Source organism: Hemicordylus capensis, chromosome 8 (assembly GCF_027244095.1).
Source record: "Hemicordylus capensis ecotype Gifberg chromosome 8, rHemCap1.1.pri, whole genome shotgun sequence".
Taxonomy (NCBI): domain Eukaryota; kingdom Metazoa; phylum Chordata; class Lepidosauria; order Squamata; family Cordylidae; genus Hemicordylus; species Hemicordylus capensis.
The window spans coordinates 3,370,335-3,385,905 of record NC_069664.1 but is presented as its reverse complement, the minus strand read 5'-3'; the positions used below and the strand labels follow the sequence as shown (position 1 = coordinate 3,385,905).

Sequence of the window (15,571 nt, the reverse complement as noted above, 5' to 3'; positions counted from 1 at the left end):
AATCGCTGTAGCAGACAGGATCCCCAGCTGAAGGAAACTTTGATTAGAACTGAGAATAGACCTTGTATACCTGGCAGAACCTCCAGCTTCAGCATTCTGCAAACCTTTCAGCAGGCATCATTTGAAAACCTCTGCCTTTAGGTCAGAATGTGGCTGGCCAGGTCAGGAGATCACACGCCTTGAATGCCAACTTTCATTTGAATCCAGAGCCTGGATTGAATTGGGGAAGTTACCTTTCCCTTGTTGCACTGTTTTCAGTGATGGCAAATAGAAGTTGGCGGGCGGGGGGGGGGAGGTGGATTGAAAGCCCACCAGGTGGCCAGTCCTGAACCTCCTTGAGAAACTGGGGTAGATCAAATCCACCTTTGAGGTGCTTTGGTGGCATCCTAGGTCCAGAGAGGACCAGGAGCTCAGCTGCAAACCCCCCCCCCCCGAAGGCTGGATTATCCACGGGGCAGCCCCACTGGAGGTGAACCCACACAGTCCAGTTCATGGTGGGCTGCAAGCAGAAAGCAGGCACAGGCAGCGTGCCCAGGTCACAGTGAACCGGCCAGGGAAAGGTGTGTGGACTCGCAGCGGATTGGTAGGCCTGCTGCGGGTGAGCCTGAGGGTTGCCAACATTTCACTGCCAGAATGAGGGACACAAGTTTGTGGGGGCTGGGAGGTGTATGCAGTGGTAATCGGGAGCTTGTGTATCATTGACATATATGTAATTGGATTATAGGCTATTGAATAAATGAGGGACAAATGCCGTCCCTATAAGGACCAACATTTCATCCCTGCGTCAAGAGGGACAGTTGGCAACCCTAGTGAGCCTGTCCGTATCCTAGTCCAGTCCCTGCTAACTGGGCAGAGAGTGAGACACTTTTAAAGTGGTGATTCCCTGTTTTTAGCAGGGGGGAGAACAACTGGCCCCATCAACCCCAGCACAGCATCCCTCCAGTGACTGTTGCTAGAAAGCCGTCATCATCCTATCATTTCTACGTAAATTGCTTTGATTGCTTTTTGGTTGAAGAGTGAGATATAGAAAAAATATATATCATGATGTTGTGCCCGTGCGGCTGTTACAGGCCCATCAGCATAGCGGTCATCTTGGACCCTACTGGCCTTGTGTATGAACGCTGAAAATGGTGGCCAAAGGGAGCAGGTCTGTGGAATATTAGCCTAGAGGCCAAGGAGGCTGCCCTCCACCGAGTCAGACCACTGGTCCAGCTAGCTCAGTCTTGTCTACACTGACTGGCAGCAGCTCTCCAAGGTTCCAGGCAGGAGTCTCTCCCAAGCCTACCTGGGACCTTCTGCAGGCAAAGCCGGTGTTCTTCTGCTGAGCTAATGCCTCTTCCTCTAAGGGAAACATCTGCGGTTGGTTGCAGTATCGGAAGGGCTGTTGTGAGTTCCAGAGGTTTCAAAACGCGGTTGAGGCTCTCTCTTCAGAATGCTGCGAAGGGAGGTGGGGGTCCCAGGCTCCTTCCCTGGCAGCAACTCCAAGAGGGCCGAGAGAGACTCCTGCCTGCAACGCAGAGAAGCTGCCGCCAGCCTTTGTAGACAAGACTGAGCCCGATGGACCAGTGGTCTGATTCGGTAGAGGGTACTTCCCTGGGTCCCTATGGCGGGGCTGAATGTCTTGAGCAGGGGGTGCAGGTCTCAAGCCTGCTCTGGTAACCCCGAGATCTGCTCTGGGGAAAAGTCCGGCTCCTTCATTCCGAGTCTGTGCAGCCAGGCTACAGTTGTGTGGTAGAGGGAGGAAAGGGTGCTCTGCACGTGCTCAGAGGTACTCTCATATCTCTTTAAAAAGGGGGGGGGGTGTATCACATGATGGGAGTGGATGGTGCTGTAAGGGTAAAGTCGGGTAGGGCTACAAGGCCCAGGCTTGTGTGTGGTCGCACTTAGCATATTGGAGCCAGATTATTTATTTACATATTTATATACTTCTACTACTACAACAAATGTTTATATACCGCTTTTCAACAGAAGTTCCCAAAGCGCTTTACATAAATAATGAAAGGAAATGAATCTCTCTCCCCAAAGGGCTCACAGTCTAAAAGACCCATAAGAGAGATCCTGGAGGGATGCTGTGGGCGGACATGGCCAGTCGCTCTCCCCCTGCTCAGTAACGAGAACTGCCACTTTTAAAAGGTGCTGCTTAGCTCAGTGAGCAAGGAAGCCCTTCCTCCTAAGAGCCCAGGGCGGCTGATGGCGAGAGAAAAACCAAATGCCACCCCCTGCGCCGCTCCCATGAAGGAGCTCAGGGATCAGGATGTCGCGGATAGGGACCAGCAGGGCCTGTCTTTGTACGCTGGAAGGAGCCCCTCCTCCTCCTGTCTCCCCCCCTCTGTCTCCTAGCTGCAGCGTGCTGGACTGTGAGAAAGTGGAACGTCGCTCACCAGGGCCCCCAAGTGCCGTGGCGCTGACTGCAGAGCAGCAAACCTTGGTGGACAGTCTGAGCCTGCACGCCTTGAATGGTGGGTGATGGCTTCTTGCTGGCTGGAGGGAGGGGGAGAGTGTGCCTAGGCCACTGCTTGCCACTGCCAAGGGGCCACTGAGAAGTACGATTGAGCCTACCTCTTTGGGCCCCAGCGCCCGTTCACAGAGGAAGCGTGATCCGCTTGTGGAACTCTCTGCCACAGGATGTGGTAACAGCCAACAACCTGGATGGCTTTAAGAGGGGTTTGGATGACTTCATGGAGGAGAGGTCTATCAATGGCTACTAGTTGGAGGGCTGTGGGCCACCTCCAGCCTCAAGGGCAGGGTGCCTCTGAGTACCAGTTGCAGGGGAGTAATGGCAGGAGAGAGGGCATGCCCTCAACTCCTGCCTGTGGCTTCCAGCGGCATCTGGTGGGCCACTGTGCGAAACAGGAGGCTGGACTAGATGGGCCTCCTTGGGCCTGATCCCGCAGGGCTGTTCTTATGTTCTTATGTTATGTTCTTATCTTTTTGGACCCTTTCAGTTGGCCACAGTAGAGTGGGCTGTTCCACTGCATCAGGCTGGGTCATTCAGTCCCTGTCCCGGGGTCTTCCTCTTCTCCCCTGCCCCCCCTGAAAGGCAGGCTGCAGGAGTCCCAACTCTGGGCTCGCCTTCTTCCACCCAGAAGGCACATCAGGATAGTGATTTGTGCAGAAACAAGGGGCTGGTGCTCCTCTAAAGATGGGAATCTTTTGCTCCCTCATGCTGTGAAAGTAAAACCCTTTTGGGTTTAGGGGTGGAGTGGGCCTTCACCCTTTTGGGTGAAACTAAATCCTTCCTGGGGGAAGTGTGTCGGGAGTTTGGGAAACTGACCAGGCTTTGGAGAAGGATCCAGTCCCCCAGGCATGTGGAGATCGGAATCTGCTTTATGCGGAGTCCGACCGTTGGTCCACCTGTTTCAGTATTGTCTGCTCTGACTGGCAGCAGCCCTCCAGACGGGTCTTTCCCAGCCCTCCCTGGAGAGGGCTCGGTCTGCATGCCAAGCAGTTGATCTGCCACTGAGCTGCAACCCCTCCCTTTCCCCCCAGTGGCACCAGGTTAAACAAATGTATTTTCCAAAGGAGGGCTGATGGCACTCAAAGCGCGCGCAGTGCCTGAGTCCCTGCCGTTCCTGAGCAGATACCCAGAGAAGCAGGGAGTGAGTCCAGTCAGCAGCAGGAAGGGCCCTTTGCTTCCCCGGCGTCTTTGCGCAGTGGTGCTTGCGCACGTGGCGAGAATGCGGGGTTTGCCCGGATGGAGGAGAGGATGGGGGTTTTGCCTACACGAGAGCCGCTCGGTCTCTCACAAGGTTCCTTGAGGAGCTGCATCGGATGCAAGTTCAGCTCTCAGAGAGGTCAGTGATGGTGGCAGCTGGTCTGAATCCTACGCTTGGCAGCTCCATGTGGACAGTGGGAGGCAGATCAAAGAAATCACTCAGCAGCAGGATTTTTTTTTTTTTAAAGCAACTCTTCCTCCATGCTGTGGAGAGAGACACACATTTTCGCTGGCCGTGTGGCTATATATTATTTTTTATTTTGAACCTTTCTTGTCCTGGACTTTGACCCAAAGGCTTTTGGACTGGCCGACGTTTAAAAGAATGAAACAGTAAAAACAAGTGGCGCAACCAAGGATGAAAACACAACCGAGGAAGCTAAAAAGCCAACAAACCTGGGTCAAATAGAAGGGTTTCTACCTGGCACCAAAAAGATGGCCGAGACAGCTGTGGGGGCCACATGGAGAAGGCCCTGTCTCTGATCTCCCCCTGCCTTTCCTCTGAAGGACTAGAAGGAAGGAGTAGACTTGAAGGTGGTCCTCTGAGAACGATCTTGCGGTTCCTAGCAGTTTGGATTGTGCCCAGAAATGGGCTGTGACTCATGCCATGGTGTTAAGACTGGCCAAGATGCGGCGATCTTGCTTTAGTAGCCAGCTGCAATGTGTGTGTGTGCCCAGAAGGGAGGGGCAGAGGCTTGTCTCTGGCACCATAGTGAGCTTCGGGGTGTTCTGAGCACCTCCAAAGGGTTGCAGGAGGTCAGGAGTGATGTGCTTCCCCCGGCCTCCTTGGCTGCAAGCTCAGGAGCTCCTTGGGACGGAGCAGCCCTCTGGAGGGGCTTGCCTGGGTCACAGCAGGGACAGTGCTTTGCCCAGCTCCCTGGAGGTGGGTGGTGGGGCTGGTCCCCTGCTGCCTGCACAAGAGGCAGTTCTCTCTCCTCTCTAATCCTGGTAGCGGAAATGTTCCACCGGGGAGGAGATCGCATCAGGCCGCTTCCCACGGCAGTCAGTCGTGGCCTCCCAGTTACATAAACGATGCGACTCACGTGCCAAGGTGTGTGTTTTCGTTCTCCCCAAGTGCGGATGTGACTTTCCAATTATCTGTCATTTTCGAAGGTACCTGAGCTGCTCCGTCTGCGCTAATGCACAGGCAGCGTGACTCTCGGCAGGCGGCTCCCAGCCTTGTTTGTGTGTGTGTGTGTCCCCCCCCCGCCCCGTATGATCTGGAAAGGAGAGAACTTTGCCTGGGAAAGCCTTTGCTCAGGTGCATCCCTTCCCCAAAAAGCAAGTGGTGGGAGCGACTCCATTGGAGGCATTTCTCCAGCCTTTTTTTTAATACCAGCAGCCCGGGCCCTTTTGCAGGCATGGCCTCCCTGCGTGTCCTGCCCGTGGCAGGGCTGGATGGTGCTCTTCTCCTCTTCCTGCTTGCAAAGTTGGTTCTCAGCGGAGAGGGCCTGGGCAGCCTGCAGGGGTGGGATGTGCTCCCTGTGTCTGGCTTTCCAGCGCAGGGCTGCACAACTTCAGCCCTCCAGCTGCTATTGGACTACAACTCCCATCATCCCTGGCTCTTGGCCCCTGTGGCTGGGGATGATGGGAGTCCAGCAACAGCTGAGGGGCTGAAGGTGGGCAGCCCTGTTCTAGCGGTCCATGCACAGTGGGGGTGAAGGCATACGGTGAGTGTGGGTCTCTGCTGCAGGGGCATTGCCCTTCCCCTCTCTGTCTCTCAGACAGGAAGCACCGGAGCCCAAGAGCCACCGAAACGGCCTTCTGTCCCTCCAGCTTAGTGAGGGCAGCCATTCTCCGAGCCCTCCTCGCTTTCCAGGCCCTGCTGCCAGAGACCCTCGGCCAGTTTACATTAAGGGCTGCCCTCTGCTCTGTGAGGCTGCCCAGGCAATCCCCTCTGGGGGCCCTGCTCTCTGGCCTGCCGTGACGAGGGGTGCCACAGACAGGGCCTCCTTGGCTGCAGCCCCACAATTGAGAAGCCCCCTCTCCTCTTCCAAGAGGCTTCTAACTCTGATTCTGCTGTCCAAAATGGTTTTGCCTTTTGCTGTATCCTTAGACACTGCTGCTATCCATGTTTCTCTTTGCAACAGAAATTTATTTATCTATTTTTTAAAAATGTATTTATTTTACACTTATATTCTGCTCTTCCTCCAAGGAGCCCAGAGCAGTGTACTACCTACTTAAATTTTTCCTCACAACAACCCTGTGAAGTAGGTTACGCTGAGAGAGAAGTGACTGGCCCAGAGCCACCCAGCAAGTATCCTGGCTGAATGGGGATTTGAACTCAGGACTCTCCGGTCCTAGTCCAGCACTCTAGCCACTACACCATGCTGGATCTCTCTCTCTCCCTCCCTCCCTCCCTTCCTCTGTTCACTGCCCTTCCACAAATGGCTCAGGTACAATGAAATTGTACCCGTTTTATTGGCTTATCTTTATGCATGTGTCGTGAGCCACCCTGATATATTTCATTGGAAAGTGGCGTATCCATGGATTAAATACATCAATGGAAACGCTGCGGCTTGAAGCTGGGAGCTTCTGCAAGCAAAGCAAGCCCTCTGCCACTGAGCTGCAGCCTTTTCTAGCAACGACTTGGCCCCCGGTGGTTTCAAACTCACTGGGTTGGATGTTAGGCTCAATAGACCCAGCAGGACTACTTGAATGCTGATGTTTCTAGTCCATATTGTTCTGTTGCACAGTTTAAAGCATAAAGGGAGTGAAAGGCTGAATGTTGCCGAAGGAAGAAGCTGTGCGGGGAAAGAATAGGAAGATTTCACTTTTTGAAGCTACAACTGGCTTTGTTTTTTCTCTTTGCAGGTGACCTTTTAACAAAGACTGGGTGCTTTGTTTTGTGCTCTGCCGTCTCCTAAATGTTAGGAGCAGCCTGAGGGCTCTCTCACTGACCTCTCTTTCTCTGACCCTATATCCTCCCGATCTGCCCACCCCTCTTCGTCCTGCCATTTGGATCCCAGGTTGGGGGAGATCTGGCTGATGGGACAACATGGACAATTAGCGGGCAATGAAAGACCTGCCGTCTGAGCCCTGAACTTTCCTGAAGAAGAATCTCCTCCCTGTCAGCCAGGGCTCCCACAGTGCTCGGTTTTAATCTTTGTCTGGCTCGCGGTTTCCATTTTTATCCCTGTCTGTGTGATCCAGTCAGGTCCCCCCACCCCTTCCTACCAGCCAGACGTGGCCGCTTGAGTTCACAGAAGGCAGGTGGGGCTGAAGCATCTTTCTGCTCTGTGGGCCCAAGGAGAGGCTCTTTTGAAGCCTTTCCCCGGCCATCTGGGTAGCTCTTAGGTTGTGGCATTAGGGCCCACAGATACATTGGCACCTATGCCAAATTGCGCAGCCCCCCAAGCCTTTGGGGGTCTCAATCGAGAGAAGGTAAAATTAAGTGCAGGTTTGGGGCACCTTTCAGGGCAGGTGACGGGCAGGTCTGGTGCATCAGAACATAATCCACTGGGAAGTTCCACCTTGTGGGTTTTGCACAACTCTCCTGCATTTCCGCAACTTCCCAGTGAATTTTTGGCCCGTGATATTTGGCCTTCAGGATCTCAGAGCAGTGGGAACATTGCGGTTGCCAAAGCAGAAGATCCAAACACCTTCCCTTGGTAAAAATTGAATCCCATTTACATCATTGAGGCTTCTGCAGGAAAACTTGCTGGTGGGTTGTGCCCTGTGTTTAATTAGAACAACCCAGGATCAGTCTTTGCCTCTTTTTCTCTGTCCAGGGTCAAAATGACTTTCTCAGTTTAAAAAAAAAAAAAAAGATGTGGACACTTGAATTGCCAAAATGAAAAGGAACATAAAGCTAAATGAACCCTCCTCTCACAGGCCAGTATGGGAGTCTTACCTTTGCCCCACTGGGTCAGAGGCCGCCTGTTACTCTAAGCTAGTCTCAAACTTGGGTCCCCAAAGTTGTAGGACTGCCACTCCCACTATCCCTGGCCACAGGGACCAAAGGCCATTCTTGTCCTATCAAAAGGGGCTTAAACAAAATTCATGTGGCTACTAGTCTTGGTGACTATAGGCTACCTCTAGATTCAGAGGCAGAGGAGCAACAGCAGCAGAAGGGCCATGCCTGCATCTCTTGCTTGGGGGCGTCTGGTGGGCCACTCTGGTAAACAGGATGCTGGACTAGATGGTTCCTGGACCTGAACCAGCGAGGCTGTTCTGATGATGGCAGTTGTAGTCTCACAACATTTGTGGACCCAAGGTTGGGAGCCCCTGCCATAAGAGTATAAAAGAGAAACCACCTTGATGGCTCACAGTGTTTATGGCCATTTTGGCTGGGAAATGCACGTTCTGCCCCCAACCCCTGCCTGCCCCACAAAATATCAATCCAGCTAAAATCAAAAGATGCCTCATCTGTGCATTCCTGTAGGAGTGCAGAAGGCCCAGGAAGACATTGAACGCTGCCTTTTTTCCTAAGGATCTCTGCTTTTTAAAGAGCAGGTTCCGTCCCCTTTGTAGTTGTGTTGATCTGCTTGAAATAAATGATGGGAAATTAGCAAGCCTTGCAGAATAAATTATGCAAAATAGATTGCTTAAGAGTGAGCTTAATTAGCATACTGTATGGAGGACGCAAAAATTGGTTACCTTGGTGTGGAATTGCATGCAGCCCCACCTCTTTCCGTTGAGTTTCAGCATGAAACTGAACTCAGAAACTCTGTTGTCTTACATGGTGGTTGGGTCTGGGGCAGAAGCGTTGGTTCTTCACACTGCAGGCCAGAATGAAGGCAACTGTGCTGACCACCGAGTCTCCTGTGTGTGTTTCAGTAGCCCATCACTAGAGGCTAACTTCCCTGGCCACTTCAGGGCGTTTTGAGCTAGACTGGGGACAGTCCAGTGTAACGGGCTTATCAGCTGAGCCCTTGTTTAGAGGCCCAGGCACCTAACCATCGCCGCCCCCTTCTCTCTCCTCCTAGCTGGCGTGTCCTGCTCTCCCATCATGGCCGTGGGGATCATGTCTGCCCTCCTGCTGCACAAACACCGAGAAGTAAGGATGGAGATGTGGGCCGAGGCTCTGGGACCTGCTCTGCCTTCAGGAGGTGTCTTGGAGCCAGACTAGACGTGGTGTCCAACCGAGTGAGGGAGTGTCTAGTCTCTTGAAACACAGAGGCCCAGTCTGGGCTGGAAAAGCAATGTGGAGGCCTGGGTCCACCCACCCACCACCCCCCGCAAACATTTTGCCTCTTTGCTATTTTCTTGCTGAAACCCAGCCACCCCCTCCCCTCACCCCCTTCTTGTTACCATAGCATATGGGTGGGGGGGGGCAGATTTTCAGCAGGATAAAACACCCCACAACCTCCATGCTGTGGTGCCAGTCCAGATCAGGACCCTGCATGGTTGCAACTGCAGATTAAAGCCAAGTCCCAAGTAGATGAGGACCTGTTTATAAAAAGTATGGACGCCTTCTGAACCTGTCTGGTGCCAAGTGCCTCCAGGGTGTCCCTGTGTGCTGCTGATTCTGGGGGGGTTGTGATTTGGGTGTCTTGTTCTTCCTTTCTGGCCACTGCAAGCCGTCTTGGTTTCTCCCTCTTTCCTTCCCGCCCCTGGCCAGGGAGTCTTCCTTTCCCGGCTGATGCAGGACTTTGCTGGGCTCACCGAAGAGATCCTGCTGCACAACTATGACGTGGGCTTCTCCGGGCAGGTGCGGGATGTGGTGCTGCACGCCCTCTTCCTGCTACGGCGCTGCGTCTCCCTCCACCGCCTCTCGCTGGGGGACGTGCTGGTGGCTCCCAAGAGGACCGAGGCCGCCGTGCTGGAGCTCAGCCACCACAGCGCTGCCCTCCTGCCCGTTTTCACCCAGGAAGCTGTGGGGGGTGAGTCGGAAGGGAGGGGGGGTTCCTCAAACTTCCACGGCCCGCAGTCAGAGGGCTGTGTGCTCCTGGATGCAGGCAGGGGATGAATAACGTGAGCAGGGAGAGGCGAAGGGTCTCAGCTTTGGGGGAGAAGAGAGAGAATGAGAGTCCAGAGCCTGGCCGAGCCCAGTTAGTTGCACATAAGAACAGCCCTGCTGGATCAAGGCCCTTCTGGTCCAGCAGCCTGCCTGCCACACTGGCAAGCGCAGACTGGCCCACAGGGCATATTCCCAGGGCGCCCCACCCACGGGGCGCCCCTGTGTCCTGCCGCACTTGGCAGCAGTGAATACTCCCACCCTAAGCACCTATTCTGCTCAAAACCTGGCGCCCCCCCCATACATTCCACCGCCCTCTCAGTGCCCCCAATCCGGCCCTGCCCAGCGGCCCACCAGATAGATGCCTCTGAGGAGCCTGGAGGATGTTCTGTGGCTGAGGGCCTGTCCCCTCGGAGAGCCACTGCCAGTCAGTGTAGACAGTACTGAGCGAGATGGACCAAGGGTCTTGACGGCATAAAGCCGCTTCCTGTGTTCCTCTGTGCATGAGTAAGAGGAGAAGGATGGGTGTGAATGCCATTAAATTTGAAGAGGGTCGTGACCAAAGAGTTTCCTGGTCTTCCTCTACAGTCTGTGCTATCAACGCTCTCCTGGTGGAGCTGCTGCCCTTCCTGGGAAGTCCTGAGCAGCTCCGAGATGTGGTCCTGGTCCAGGAAGAGCTGCACAACAAGGTCCTCACGCTGGTCCAGCTGCTGCCCAGAGACGTCGTCCTGCGCCAGGTAAGGGAGGCCAAGGTGGCTTCTGCCTTTTGCCTGGCAACTCTGAGTCCAAGGGCCTAGAAGGGGCAGAATGGGACGGCCAGGTCATCCACGCCCTGCTTGCTCATTGGGCCCCATGGCCTCCCCACCCCTGCCCCCCCCCTACACACCAACAGAGGAGAGGAACTTCCCAGAGTTCCCGGGTGACGTCTTGAGCATTCTAGCCAAACCAGGGAGGACACACTGAAAAGCGGATACTTCGGGGGAGTGGGACTTGAGGGCCGGATTCTTAGCCCTTAACCTGCTCCCTTGCTCGAGACACCAGCAACTCCCTCCACCCTCAACCGGCTCCAAAGTGTGAGTGTGTGCATCTGAGCCCTGCCCAGCAGCCGCCGTCTTTTGTTTCTGGAGCCCCGAGTGGTGGTTGACACAAGACCCTCTGTCAGCCTGGAGCATGTTCTGTGGCGAGGAGGGGGAGAGGCTGGTGCATTATTCTCTGCTGCTGCAGTCCGAGGGTGTCTCACGTGCAGGTTATGCTCCTCCATGTGACTCTAGAAGGCAGGACCATGCAAATTAAGTCAGGCTTTTTAAGGCTGAGAGGAGCATGAACCACCCCCCACCCCCGGGTTCTTTTGGCTCTAAGGCAGTTTCTCATCAGCTCTTATCGGTTTTCTTGATCTTTTCTTAAGTTCTTTGGCTTTTTCCTCTCTTCTTTCTGTGTCTGTCTGTCTATCAAGCTCCAGTTTGCTGCTTTCACTTTCCTTTCCCCCCTCTGTGCTTCTGTTGTTTTTCTCTGTTCTTTCACTGCATGGAAAGAGCAACCAGGGTACTCTATGTGAGGGTACCAAACGGCAACAGGGCCTCCCAAAGGCCATTAGAGCAGCCGGGAACCTGCCACTGAGGTCCTGTTCACTGGCTTGCTCAGCGGCCCAGGGCGGCTCCGTGGAACGCTCAGCCCCCACCAAACAGCGGACGGGTGGCATTCTGGAGCGAGAAAGAGTAAGAGGGCAGGGAAGCGGCCCAGACACCGACGCTACGCCTACTCTCTTTTAAACTGGTTTTTCTTATTGCTGTTACCTCTGCCCGTAGGGTCTCTGAGGTCAGGGCCTTAAAACCTGTGTATAAAAACCTGTCATCGTCTCCCCCCGCCCCCCGACTTTGTAAAGCTTATTCCAGACCCCTTTTTCGGTCCTAAGGTGGCATCTCCTTTTCATATGTCACACAACAGTATTCTCCCTTCCTTTTGCCCTATGTCGGTTCACCTGGCAGGGAAGGCCTCGGGCATAGCTAGGGGAGAGGGGGCCCGTGTTCATCCCTCTCTCGGGCGGCCCCCCAGAGTGAGGGAGACATGAAGAAAATAGGGAGGGATGGAGCTGGACGGCCCTCAGGAGCTGGGGGCCCGTGTTCTCTGAACCCTTTCGCTCAGTTATAGCTACGCCCCTGGAAGGCCTGGCACAAGCTGGACGTCCGAAGATGCCTTGAAACATATGTAAAACACACAAGATGCATAAGGGCGACTGAATCACTTTTTGTTACCTTTTTACCTTGCACCTGGGCCCAGGCCGTCACCCTTGCCACATTGGCTAGGTGGATAAAGGCATGCATAGCTCTGGCCTATGAGTCCCAGAACCTCAGGGCGCCCACTGAGGTGTTTGCCCGCTCTACCAGGGCTGCAGCTACATCTGCGGCTTTCTCTACAAATGCCCTGGTACAGGATATTTGCAGAGCAGCCACCTGGTGGGCGCATCGACCTTTAGTAAACACTACAAGTGGGATGCCTTTGCTTCTGCCCAAGCATCTTTTGGGAGGTGAGTTCTGCAGAAGGTTCTTCCTTCAGAGTAGGCTCGGGGCTCCCTCTCTGGTTGGACTTGGGGCTGTGGTATGTCCCCACACATGAGATGCACTTGGACTGCATTAGTAGAGAATGGAGCATTGGTTACTCACCATGCAGGGTTCTTCTTGCTGCTGCATCCAAGGGCGTCTCGACCTGTCCTGCAGCACCGCCTACTTTACGGGGATATTCTGAAAGGGTAATCTCTTTTTGCTTTGACCTGCTCCATATTTTATAACTTCTTCGTTCTATCGGAGCCTAGCCTAGACAGGCGCCACCAGACCTTTCCTGTTTACCATAGATAGTTCCAGTTAGTTTGGATTTGTTGGTCTTTAGTTAACATTAGTTAAAATTGGTTTTTTCTTCATAGAGGTGCTCCACCTCTGGTCCTAAAAGAACTGGGGGCGGGGGGAGAGATGTCATGCTCTTCCCAGCCTTAAAAAGCCTCACTTAATTTGCATAGTCATGCCTTCTAGAGTCACATAACCCACAGGTGAGACGGCCTTGGATGCAGCAGCAAGAAGCCTTCATGGTGAGTAACCAGTGCTCCATGTTTAATGCAAGTACTTGATTAAGAAACAACAATGGCAAAGGCATCTTATTGAAAGAATGCTAAGTTGAGTTCTAAGCATTTTTATCCCGTGGCTTTTTGACATGGCTGACAAAACATATAAAATACAAATACAAAATAAAAAGCCGCCCCTGGGAGTTAAACTGACAGGGTGCAATATTAATCGTCTAGGACTGTTATTGCCTCTCTAAATAAAGGTGCTTTTTCTTCTTAATGGATTTTCTTCTTATGTAAATAAATGCAGATTTAAATTGCTCATCCACTAGTATCTATCCAGTAGCCCACGGCAGGGCCAGTGACTTGGAGGGTGGTTGTGCCTGTCCCGTACGGGCGGGGATCTGCTGGGCTGGATAGCAGAGCCTTTTCCTGCCTCTGTTGACGCCTTTGCTTCCCCCCAGCCCTGCCAGTCTGTGTATTGCTACTGCCAGGTGGTCCTGGACAAGCTGATCCAGAGTGGCTTGTTGGTGGCTGAAGAGGTAAGGCTCCCTCTTCCTTGGGGAAGGGGGCGGGAGTGGGGCAGAGACGGGCACATCCTGGCACTTGCTCTCCTTTGTGCCAGCCCTGCTTTGTGGGGCGTCTGGGCTGGGGTTTCCCCTACCTTCTGATAGTTGAGGTACACTTCTTCCACTGCTTGAGTTAAAGTGAAAGGCACGTTTTCATTTTTTTGCCTCAGAAAAGAGCTTATTTTTTAAGAGCGCACAAGCGTTTGTTCAGCCTCAAGGGAGCCTCTCTTGACTCAATGCAGGGCTAACGTGAGCAGCCCTTCCGTCCCAGTTGTGGCCACCCAATTTGCTGGTGGTGGAAGTGGGAGGCCCTGGGACTCTGCTAGAGTTCTGGAGGGAGCTTGCTGCTGGCTGGCAGGCTGGGATGTTCTTTTGTTCTTCCAAGGGAAGTGTGTTGTCCTGATGGGTGGAAGCTTCTGGAGCTCTTCTTGGCATCCAGCTCAAGCTGGCCGCCATCTTGAAATCCCCCCCAAATGACGCTGCATTGTGATGTAGCATCATTCTAAGGGAGGAGAGGGGATGGCATTGCACCGCCCACCCCACCCCCCGTGATCTGAGCATGCTTCTGGTGGGAAGGAGATCAGCTCAGAGCAGGGACTCCGGCAGAGAGGCGCTAGACAGCCTCTTCTGAAGGTGGGTGCTTTTGCTGCATCTCTGCCCTGGGAGGGGTTGACTGACCCAGTTACCCCTGAGGCAAAGAGGCAGCAGGACTGCCCCCACCACTTTCCAGCAGGAGAGCAGGCCAGAGCAGTCAGGCACACAGAGGCACTGCAGGCAGCCTCTTCTGTGAATGGACTCCTTCCTTGGGAGATGCTGGGCGAGGCCTTCTGGCTGCAGCCGGGTGTCCCAGACATGCTCCTTCCCTTGGCGACAGGCAGCTGGCGTCTCTCCTTCCCTCTGTGTGCAGGTGCCCAGTGACCGCTTGGTGTGCGACACAACCCAACGGCGCTTCACCGAGAACCCGCTCTGGAAAGTGATGGACGACTTTGGAGACAGCGACAGCGATGGCGGCGAAGAGGGCAGCAAGCGCTGCTTCAGGGTACTGGGAGAGGCCTTGGAGCTCCCTCCTCTCCTTCTCCTCCAGGGTGGCCGCTCCCCTTGGTCTGAGCAGCTCTTTGCCCTTCCCCTCCAGACTCCGGCTGCAAAGCTCTCCACTGGAGAGAGGCATCCAAGGCCAGGCAGGCTCGGTGCTTGAGGACTGCCTCGAGAGGGGCAGGGTTTTGCAGCCTGGTTACATATATGTAGCGTTTCTGTTTGCTGGTCCTATTGGCCATGAGGGGAAGTGGCAAGGAGCTACCCAGGTAGATTCTCTGCTCCTTTTGCAGCAATTAGGACTTGGAACTTGTGGAATTCTCTGCCACAAGATGTGGTGACAGCCAGCAACCTGGATGGCTTTAAGAGGGGTTTGGATAACTTCATGGAGGAGAGGTCTATCAACGGCTACTAGTCGGAGGGCTATAGGCCACCTTCAGCCTCAAAGGCAGGATGCCTCTGAGTACCAGTTGCAGGGGAGTCACAGCAGGAGGGAGGGCATGCCCACAATGCTTGTGGCTTCCAGCGGCATCTGGTGGGCCACTGTGGGAAACAGGATGCTGGACTAGATGGGCCTTCTTGGGCCTGATCCAGCAGGGCTGTTCTTATGTTCTTAAACTTGCTCTTTGGCAGACAGAACTCTGCGATTCCCAGTATCTGCACTAAAGTTCCAAGAAGCACATGCTTAGAGGCTGAGGCTCCTGCCTGCAACCTTGGAGAAGCCGCTGCCGGTCTGTGTAGAGAGTACTGAGCTGGATGGACCAGTGGTCTGACTCGGTCTGAACTCGGTGTGGGAGACGGTCCTCATCTCTCCTTGCAAGGATGGCATTGGGACCATCCCTTGCAAAGAGTTTCACATGTGTTGGGCAATACTTGGCCACCTTGGCACCTTGAGATCTCCTCCTATGGACTTGCTAGGTGTGTGTCGTCACCACCACCCCCAGCATAGTAGAATCACCCTCTGCCTTTGCCTGGGGCACTTCCTGCACCCCGAACTGCAGCCTGCCTCTCCACAGTAGGACCCGCGCACCCAGAGCCACCAGACACGCTCCCCATGGGAAGCAAGCTGCCAGCTGGGATGCCTGGGCTGCTGGCACCGGAGGGAGGCCTTGATGAGGAGGGCAGGGTTAGCTCCTGGGCCGTCAGGCTCCCCTGCCGCTCTGGGGATGGTCCTCTCTTCCACCCCCCCACTCCCCCCAGGTCTGGCTGCACACGTGAGAAGGAAGCTGCCGCACAGGAGAGGCGGCCTCCCTGCCCAGCCCCCTTGGGAAAGGGAACATCAAATTACTAGATGAATCCCGGCTCCT

At 54.3% G+C, this 15,571-nt stretch overlaps 1 protein-coding gene across 21 annotated transcripts in view; it reads left to right on the top strand.

Moving 5' to 3' along the window:
• Positions 1-15,571, top strand: part of GPAT2 (glycerol-3-phosphate acyltransferase 2, mitochondrial) — a 108,913-nt gene that overhangs the window by 84,163 nt on the left and 9,179 nt on the right. For all 21 annotated transcript variants that reach the window (XM_053269585.1, XM_053269596.1, XM_053269595.1 and 18 more), the window contains 6 exons: positions 2,341-2,459; positions 8,641-8,711; positions 9,276-9,537; positions 10,200-10,348; positions 13,128-13,205; positions 14,140-14,271. In XM_053269585.1, the coding sequence (XP_053125560.1) occupies positions 2,341-2,459; positions 8,641-8,711; positions 9,276-9,537; positions 10,200-10,348; positions 13,128-13,205; positions 14,140-14,271 (811 nt within the window). The remainder of the gene's footprint in view (positions 1-2,340; positions 2,460-8,640; positions 8,712-9,275; positions 9,538-10,199; positions 10,349-13,127; positions 13,206-14,139; positions 14,272-15,571) is intronic.